General features: G+C 49.6%; 1 protein-coding gene across 3 annotated transcripts in view; it reads left to right on the top strand.

The window, feature by feature from the left end:
• NUP98 (nucleoporin 98kDa) overlaps positions 1-10,003 on the top strand; it is a 65,023-nt gene that overhangs the window by 26,099 nt on the left and 28,921 nt on the right. For all 3 annotated transcript variants that reach the window (XM_014959875.1, XM_014959879.1, XM_014959876.1), the window contains exons 17-20: positions 20-133; positions 2,087-2,225; positions 2,849-3,026; positions 5,579-5,746. In XM_014959875.1, the coding sequence (XP_014815361.1) occupies positions 20-133; positions 2,087-2,225; positions 2,849-3,026; positions 5,579-5,746 (599 nt within the window). The remainder of the gene's footprint in view (positions 1-19; positions 134-2,086; positions 2,226-2,848; positions 3,027-5,578; positions 5,747-10,003) is intronic.

Here is a 10,003-nt window from a genome sequence, read left to right as displayed (position 1 = left end):
ACTGATGTTTGTGTTGCAGGGATCGTTCTGACCAGAGCTGGGTATTACACCATCCCCTCCATGGAGGAGCTGGCGCGTTTCACCAACGACAGGAATGAATGTGTCGTCACAGACTTCACCATCGGCCGGAAAGGTACGGGCGGTTCTTCTGGTGGGGTGGGGCTGAACCAGGGATTTTTTTAAACTACAGAACCCCAGCCTGAGTTCTGTGCCCTCCGTGGGGTTTATAACCAGTCCTTCCCTTGCCAACAACTCTCCTTGCCTATAGAAGAGCTGGGGAGGGACTCTTTGCCAGGAAGGGTAATGATAGGACAAGGGGAAACGGTTTTAAATTGGAAGAAAAAAGATTCAGATTAGATCTCAGGAAGAAATTTTTTACTCTGAGGGTGGTGAGACACTGGAACAGGTTGCCCAGAGAAGTTGTGGCTGCCCCATCCCTGGAGGGGTTCAAGGCCAGGCTGGATGGGGCCTTGAGCAACCTGCTCTGGTGGGAGGTGTCCCTGCCCAGGGCAGGGGGGTTGGAACTCGATGATCTTTGAGGTCCCTTCCAACCCAAACCATTCTGTGATTCTGTGAACTTCATCAGAGGCTTGTGATCTTCCACCCTGATAGCACTGATAATTGTATTGAGGGGTGACTTGAATACAAAAAGGAACAAAAGCTTTTTGGTAGCTTTTAAGACAGAATCACAGAATGACATGGGGTTGCAAGGGACCTCTGGAGATCATCTCCTCCAACCCCCTGCCAAAGCAGGGTCACCCAGAGCAGGTCCCACAGGAACGTGTCCACGTGGAGGTTGAATGTCTCCAGAGGAGGAGACTCCACCACCTCCTTGGGCAGCCTCTGCCAGGGCTCTGCCACCCTCACAGGAAAAAGTTCTTCATCTCGTTGAGGTGGAACTTCCTATGTTGAAGTTTGTGCCCCTTTCCTCTTGTCCTGTCACTGGGCACCACTGAAAAAAGTGGTGGCCCCATCCTCCTGACACCCACCCTTGAAGTATTTATAGGTGTTGATCAGATCCCCCCTCAGCCTTCTCTTCTCCAGACTAAAAAGCCCCAAGTCCCTCACCCTCTCCTCATGAGAGAGATGCTCCAGGCCCCTCATCATCTTTGTAGCCCTTTGCTGTCCCCTCTCCAGCAGTTCCCTGTCCTTCTGGAACTGGGGAGCCCAGAACTGGTCCCAGTGCTCCAGCTGGGGCCTCCCCAGGGTGGAGGGGGAGGATGATGTCCCTCCATCTGCTGGCCATGCTTTTCTTGACGCTCCTCAGGAGACTATTGGCCTCCTTGGCCACCAGGGTACGTTGCTGGCTCATGGTTCTCCTGTTGCCCACCAGGACTCCCAGGTCTTTCTCCTCAGAGCTGCTCTCCAGCAGGTCCCCCCCAACCTGTCCTGGTCCATGGGGTTATTCCCTCCCAGGTGCAGCACCCTGCACTTGCCCTGCTTGAACTTCATGAGGTTCCTCTCTGCCCAACTCTCCAGCCTGTCCAGGTCTCGTTGTGTGGTGGCACAGCCTCCTGGTGTGTCAGCCACCTAGACTTGCTCTCCCTGAACGCAACGGTTGTAAAATCCAAACTTGCTGGAGGGTTTCACTGAATTTCACTGAATTTTTAGAGTTGGAAGGGACCATAGAGATCATCTAGTCCATCTAGTTGATGCAAAACCGATTGTTGTTGCTTCTGTCAGAGTTGCTGCTGATGCTGGAGCTGGCTGAGCTCTGGGGACGAGCCTTCAGCCCAGACTGCACCTTTGCTGCTTTTATTCAGGGAAAAAAAAGTCTAGTCATATGATTTGTACTATTTTTGAAACACTTTTTCTGATTGTGCTGTAAAGCTGAGGGTGTGCTTAGTGTTTGTGATGGCAACGTGAGTAGCCTGGTGATAACAAAAAGCTTTCTGTGCAGAAGAAATGGTCATAAAAAAAGCTGATAACACATTTTCAGTGTTTTTACCCTGGAAGGAGGAGTCACTTGTAGGTTGTTCTGGTGACCAAGCCGAGCGGTGAGGGAGAAAAAAGAAGGGGCGTAGCAGGAATGTGGGTTCTCTGGATTGTTCACGGATAAATTGTGACATTTGGGTTTGTTTTTCAGGTTATGGATCCATTTACTTCGAAGGCGAAGTGAATCTAACGAACTTGAACCTGGATGACATTGTCCATATCCGTAGGAAAGAAGTAATTGTTTACCCTGACGACGAAAGAAAACCTCCTATTGGTGAAGGTTTAAATAGGTAATTTTTAAACATGTCCTGTGTGGGGACAGAGGTGATGTTTTATACAATATTGACCATTTACTGTGTTTGCAGGCAGGTACCAAGAAATCAGCACCTCAATGTCCTTCTTGTGGTGAGGGGCCCAAAACTGAACACAGCCCTCGAGGTGAGGCCTCACCAGTGCCCAGTCCAGAGGCACGATGACTTCCCTACTCCTGCTGGCCACACTATTCCTGATATGAGCCAGGATGCCATTGGCCTTCTTGGCCACCTGGGCACACTGCTGGCTCCTGTTCAGCCTGCTGTCCACCAACACCCCCAGGTCCTTTTCTTCTGGGCAGCTCCAGCCACTCTGCCCCAAGTCTGTAGCGTTGCCTGGGGTTGTTGTTGACCAAAATGCAGGACCCGGCACTTGGCCTTATTGAACCTCATCCCATTGGCCTTGGCCCATTGATCCAGTCACCATTCAGGGTGCAGCATTATACAATTCCGAGATATTTCCAAGTTCCTCAACCAGAAATTGGGTTTAAAAACCGATTTGAGCCCACTCGTTGAGTTCTTGGCTCCTCTCTGTGTCCTTTGATAGCTTTGCCTCAACTCCTTGTGGTCCCTTACGACAGACACTTGTGTCTCTCTGACAGACGAGCTGAAGTTACTTTGGATGGAGTCTGGCCCACGGATAAAACGTCCCGGTGCCTGATCAAAAGCCCCGAGCGCCTCGCGGAGATGAATTACGAGGGCAGGCTGGAGGCCGTGTCTCGGAAACAGGGCGCTCGATTCAAGGAATATCGCCCCGAGACCGGCTCCTGGGTGTTCAAGGTAATGGTTTCGTTCTGGTTGATTGTTCTACAAGAATATGGGAAGGAATCTGGGGTTAGGAGCTCCTGAGAACTTACTGAAACTTTGCTAAATTTCTTTTAAACTGTCTCAAGTCCTTCAGCTGTAGCGCAAAGTGTCCTCACCAAACCCAGCAGGTGTCCTAGGGCTGTGCAAAAGCTTAAGCTGTTGAGGTGGCACAACTGTGTGAGGTTGACGGTTACACCAGTTCATCGATCAGGCCTTTTTAAGATCATTGAGTCCAACCATCAACCCAACACTGACAAACCCACCACTGACCCAGGTCCCTCAGCACCATGTCTGCCCAGCTTTGAAATCCCTCCAGGGATGGAGACTCTACCACTGCCCTGGGCAGCCTCTGCCAAGGCTTCACAACCCTTTCCAGGAAGAAATTGTTCCCAAGCTCCATCCTCAACCTCCCCTGGGGCAACTTGAGGCACCAATTCCAGGAAGAAATTCTTCCCAAGCTCCATCTTCAACCTCCCCTGAGGCAACTTGAGGCACCAAATTGTCCCATGCCCTGTTCCTTGGGAGAAGAGACCGACCCCCCCTGGCTACACCCTCCTTTCAGGGAGTTGGAGAGAGCCAGAAGGTCTCCCCTCAGCCTCCTTTTCTTCAGGCTCAACGCCCCCAGCTCCCTCAGAAGTTCTCCAGACCCTTCTCCTTGTGCTCCAGAGCCCTCACCAGTTCCGTTGCCCTTCTCTGGACACGCTCCAGCCCCTCAAGGTCTTTCCTGCCAGGAGGGACCCAAAACTGGACCCAGCCCTCGAGGTGGGGTCTCCCCAGTGCCCAGTCCAGGGGGATGGTCACTGTCCCAGTCCTACTGGTCCTGACACAGGCCAGGATTCTGGTGGTCTCCTTGGCCACCTGGGCACGCTGCTGGCTCCTGTTCAGCCCATGTTGACCAACACCCCCAGGTCCTTTTCCGTGGGGCAGCTCCAGCCCCTCTTCCCCCAACCTGGGGCCTCCATGGGGTTGGTGTGACCCAAGGGCAGGACCCGGCCCTTGGCCTTGTTGAACCTCACACCGTTGGCCTTGTGTGGCAAATAAGGGCACGGACTCTGCCAAGTGATGAAGCGAAGACGTTTAATTTCATTAATTAACAATATATATAATATATATAATATTAATTAACAATAATAAACATTTAATAATGTTTTATTTTCACAGCATATATAGTTTCTCTCTTTTGATGACGCACTGTGTTCTCTACACAACTGGGTTGTGGGGCCTGTCCACACGCTGTTGTGAGCAATACAATTGGCTACATAGCAGTGTTCATGAGCCTATGCAGCTGTGCTCTCTACACAGATGGGTTGTGGGGACTGTCCACACGCTGTTGTGAGCAATACAGTTGGCTACATGGAAGTGTTCATGAGCCTATGCTAATTAATCATTATTTGTATTAGTCATTGTTATTTGTTTTGATATTGTTTATTTTGCTAGCTTGATATCTCTATTGTTTTCACGTTACCATATAAGGGCATTATTTTACTCTTCTCAAGGCTTCCTTCCCATCACTGTAAGAACATCTGCCAAGCTCTCGCTCAGCAGTTTGTCTCCACAATCCCCATCACTGCAAGAACATCTGCCAAGCTCTTGCTCAGCAGTTTGTCTCCACAGTTCCTCACTCCCCACAGCCTTGGTCCATCCATCTGGTCTGTCCAGACCCCTCTGCAGACCCTTCTGCCCTCCAGAAGGTCAACATCCCACCCATCTCAGTGTCCTCTGTGAGCTTAGTGAGGGCGTGCTCAGCAGCTCCAGCCCCTCTTCCCCCAGCCTGGGGTGTCCATGGGGTTGGTGTGACCCAAGGGCAGGACCCGGCCCTTGGCCTTGTTGAACCTCACACCGTTGGCCTTGTGTGGCAAATAAGGGCACGGACTCTGCCAAGTGATGAAGCGAAGACGTTTAATTTCATTAATTAACAATATATATAATATATATAATATTAATTAACAATAATAAACCTTTAATAATGTTTTATTTTCACAGCATATATAGTTTCTCTCTTTTGATGACGCACTGTGTTCTCTACACAACTGGGTTGTGGGGCCTGTCCACACGCTGTTGTGAGCAATACAATTGGCTACATAGCAGTGTTCATGAGCCTATGCAAATTAGTCATTGTTATTTGTTTTGATATTGTTTATTTTGCTAGCTTGATATCTCTATTGTTTTCACGTTACCATATAAGGGCATTATTTTACTCTTCTCAAGGCTTCCTTCCCATCACTGCAAGAACATCTGCCAAGCTCTTGCTCAGCAGTTTGTCTCCACAGTTCCTCACTCCCCACAGCCTTGGTCCATCCATCTGGTCTGTCCAGACCCCTCTGCAGACCCTTCTGCCCTCCAGCAGGTCAACATCCCACCCATCTCAGTGTCCTCTGTGAGCTTAGTGAGGGCGTGCTCAGTCCCCTCCTCCAGATCATTGATAAATATATTAAAGAGAACCTGAATGTTCCAGACATGAGGAATGATTTTGGGATGCCTGAAACCTCTCTTCCAAGGTGTGACCTGTTCTTCTCGTTCCACAGGTTGCACACTTCTCCAAGTATGGCCTCCAAGATTCAGACGAGGAAGAGGAGGAACATCCTTCAAAAGTGGACACCAAGAAGTTAAAAACGACGCCTGTGCCACCCCCAGGGCACCAACAGCTGCCCCAGCAAATGACCCTGACCAGCAAACCACCGCCTCCAGCTCAGGTAGAAGGAGGACAGTGACAAAATGGGAAATAAAAATGCAATTGGAGGAGTAGCTGGTGCCTGGGGAGGGGTCGGGGAAGTGACACGTGGCCTGGAAACCCAAGAGCAAAACCTTACCCAAACTCCCCCGAGCTCTTCTGCCCTCGAGGAGTGTGTTTGCATGTTCCTTTTCTTTAAGATACTTGATGTTTCACACTGAGGGGGTGTGTGTGGGGGGGGGGTTGGGAAGGCTTTAAACCCTTATTTCTTGTTGAAATTCTGCTCTGGATTGAGTTCTATTGAGTTACGTTGAGCATCTTTGCACCACTTTGGGAAGAAAACTTGGTTTTTTGTGAATATTGAAATATATGCTCTAGAATTCTAACGCCTCGTGCTGCCTGCCTTGAGAATGATGTTGTGCATTAATTTGACTTTACCATCGTTCGGTATGCAAGACTGTATGCTTTCTACCTTAAGAATGTGCTCTATTTTTATTAAAAATTATTTTTTCAGGCTGGTTACATGCTGGGTTTCTACATGTGTTTGGGTTGGATGTGATTGCTTCTAAAGCTCTGGAAAACATCCTCAGTGGAACATCTCTGCCTTGACCAGGGTTCATTGTAACCCCTTAAAATCTAATGCTAATTTAGGAAAAATCTTTTTGCGTGGTTTTAAAAGTTAGTCTAATTGCAGCTGATACATTTGCATTTTCCAAACGTAATTAGTGTGTTTATTGTCAATTAGGAGCTGGAATTAGGGGGTGAAAAACAGCCTCTTTAAGGCATCCTGCCATTGAGGGGATAGAAAATACTCTTTATGCCAGGTGTTAATGGTAAATGTTCATGATCTACCTGACTCTTTTTGAAGTAAGGGGATAGAAAATACTCTTTATGCCAGGTGTGAATGGTAAATGTTCATGATCTACCTGAATCTTTTTGAAGTAACTTTTCATAAACCAGAAATTAAGTGCAGAGCAGATTTTTTTTTCCCCAAAAAAACCATGCTCTCATTGGGCAGGCTGTGGCAGTGATCTGTGGGCAGGCATGACTGAAGAGGAGGGGATGCAGGAGCAGGATAGGACTTGCCAAGAGGTTTTGGTGGCTGCTCATGGGCAGGTTCTCTGTTTTACCCATCACTGATGTGGCTGCAGCTCTCCTGGGCACGGGGCCTATGCCAAATGCTGTGTGGCATGTGCCATGCTCTGGTGTGTCATCTCCTGGGAAGGTAGAGGAGAACACCTTAATTTCTGCATCTCTGAACTCAAAGCACAAAAAACAGCTCGAGAGGCGGCACTGCCCCATAGCTTGAACACTTTGTTGGGGTTTCTTGTTGATTTCTTGCTATTATTTTATTTTGACTGGGTCTAGTCCTTTGGAAACCAGGAGACATCCCAGCAGCGTCTCTCTTCCTTGGCCAGTGGCTTTGGGGGACTTAGAGCCCTTCTGGAGAGGAGTCTGTTCATAGTGTCAGGAGATAGAACAAGTCACACTGCTGCAAAAGGGCAGTTTCATTACTTCTGTCCTAGGAAAACATCATAGAATCATGGGATGGTTTGGGTTGGAAGGGACTTTAAGGCCTACCATCATAGAATCATGGGATGGTTTGGGAGGGAAGGGACCTTAAGGCCTAGAGAGTCCCACCCCCTGCCCTGGGCAGGGACACCTCCCACCAGAGCAGGTTGCTCCAAGCCCCCTCCAACCTGCCCTTGAACCCCTCCAGGGATGGGGCAGCCACAGCTTCTCGGGGCAACCTGGGCCAGGCTCTCACCACCCTCCCACCAAACAAGTTCTTCCCCACATCTCAGCTCCATCTCCCCTCTTTCAGTGTCAAACCCTTCCCCCTCCTCCTAGGGCTCCCCTCCCTCACCAAGAGTCCCTCCCCACCTTTCCTGGAGCCCTCCCCTTGAGGGACTGGAAGGGGCTCCAAGGTCTCCCTGGAGCCTTCTCTTCTCCAGGCTGAACCCCCCCAACTCTCCCAGCCTGTCTTCAAGGATCAGCTGGGAGCTGCTTTTAATCTCAGGCAGTCTGTGATCCAGCTGTAACCTCTGCAGAAACACCTGAGCCATTCCAGCTCTGCAGCTGGAGGTCTTGGTGCAGGTTAGAGGGACCTGGAACAAAGGTCTGGTGGCACCAGTTCCCTAAAACACCTTTCTGTACCACCAGTGCTGGTGTGTTTCTACATCCCTGTGACAGAATCACAGAATCTTCTAGGTTGGAAGGAACCTTAAAGATCATCTTGTCCAACCGTCAACCTGACTGACAAAAATAGACACCCACACAACAAACAAGGAGCATCATCACTAAACCAGACCTCCCAGCACTACATCAACCCGGCTTTTGAACACCTCCAGGGATGGAGCCTCCACCACCTCCCTAGGCAGGCCATTCCAGTGGCTGATGAACCTTTCAGTGGAAAAATTGTTCCTAACATCCAGCCTGAACCTCCCCCGGGGCCCCTTGAGGCCATTTCCTCTTGTCCTGTCACCTGTGACTTGGGAGAAGAGACCGACCCCCACCTCTCTACACCCTCCTTTCAGGGGGTTGGAGAGAGCAAGAAGGTCTCCCCTCAGCCTCCTCTTCTCCAGGCTGAAGAACCCCAGCTCCCTCAGCCTCTCCTCATAAGACTTATTCTCCAGACCCCTCACCATCTTTGTCGCCCTTCTCTGGACCTGCTCCAGCACCTCAATGTCTTTTTTGTGGTAGGGGGCCCAAAACTGGACACAGCACTCGAGGTGAGGCCTCACCAGTGCCTAAGCAGTGATTATGAGAAGATAGAATTCTTAGAAGATAGAAGATAGAAGTCTCAATCCTGTACAATCAGAAAACCAGGAACAGCACAGTCTGCTCTCGGAGCAGAACATGCTGCTGTAGTGACAAATTAGAGGAGCTGCCACCTCTTCTGTGGATTCTGGCTTCGGAGAACCCCAAAGTACCATCCAGCTGCTGCCTTATCCCTCCTCCTGCCTCGGGCTAATTAAAACCTGCTGATTCATCCTGCTCTCCTGAAGTACATTCCTTCAATATTTGCATTGTATTTGGGAGGGACACACAGGGATCTGACAGACAGCCCTTCAGTCTTCCCTCTTGCTCCTTGGTCACGTCAACAGGGACCAGAGCTGATGTTTTAAGCAGTCAAAAATATTGGGAATAAGTGTCATTTATTCAAGCCCATCTTAGAGATTCAAATGTATTTAGCAAAAACACGTCCGGGTTAATTAACCCCTTTGACTCGCATATCATTAATTAAGGCTTTTGTTTCTGAAAAGAGGCAAAACATCTTGCTTCATTTCCCAAACCTCTGAGAAACTCAGAGCACGGCTCAAAAACCTGCCAAACTCTTGGTGTGTAAAGCGTCGGAGAACAATACTCTTTGGTCCGTAGGAAGGATTTAGGATCTAAATTTGGGGTTGTTTCTTTCTTTCTTGACTAACTTGACTATTAATGAATTTATTAATGTTTCAAGGTCCCCAGGAAATGGTTACACCAGGGACCTGGCTGCATTAAAGCCCAATGAAGGGAGTAGTGAAACTTTTGAGTTTGTAACCACATTTTGACTTGTAAATCTGTTCCCCATACTCCGACACCACTGGCCACGGCTCTTTCCATGGCTGCTGTTGAGTTCTAGCTTTACAGACCCCTGGTCTCATTTTATCTGCCTCATCTGAAAACCTTCATCATGTTTCTTGGCCAATTCTAATGAGCTAAGAAGCAGCCGTTTGAATATGCTCCTGGGTTCCTTGGCATGATTTCCCGTGGGCTCTTGGGTTCCTTGGCATGATCTGAGCACCCTCAGTAAGTTTGCAGATGACACCAAACTAGGTGGGAGTGTTGATCTGCTTGAGGGTCGGAAGGCTCTACAGAGGGATCTGGACAGACTGGATCAATGGGCCAAGGCCAATGGGATGAGGTTCAATAAGGCCAAGTGCCGGGTCCTGCATTTTGGTCACAACAACCCCAGGCAACGCTACAGACTTGGGGCAGAGTGGCTGGAGCTGCCCAGAAGAAAAGGACCTGGGGGTGTTGGTGGACAGCAGGCTGAACAGGAGCCAGCAGTGTGCCCAGGTGGCCAAGAAGGCCAATGGCATCCTGGCTCGTATCAGGAATAGTGTGGCCAGCAGGAGCAGGGAAGTCATTGTGCCTCTGTACTGGGCACTGGTGAGGCCTCACCTCGAGGGCTGTGTTCAGTTTTGGGCCCCTCACTACAGGAAAGACATTGAGGTGCTGGAGCGTGTCCAGAGGAGAGCCACCAAGCTGGGGAGGGGTCTGGAGAACAAGTCCT

The sequence above is a fragment of the Calidris pugnax genome, unplaced genomic scaffold, assembly GCF_001431845.1.
Source record: "Calidris pugnax isolate Ruff unplaced genomic scaffold, ASM143184v1 scaffold378, whole genome shotgun sequence".
Taxonomy (NCBI): domain Eukaryota; kingdom Metazoa; phylum Chordata; class Aves; order Charadriiformes; family Scolopacidae; genus Calidris; species Calidris pugnax.
This window is presented reverse-complemented; position numbering and strand designations above follow the sequence as displayed.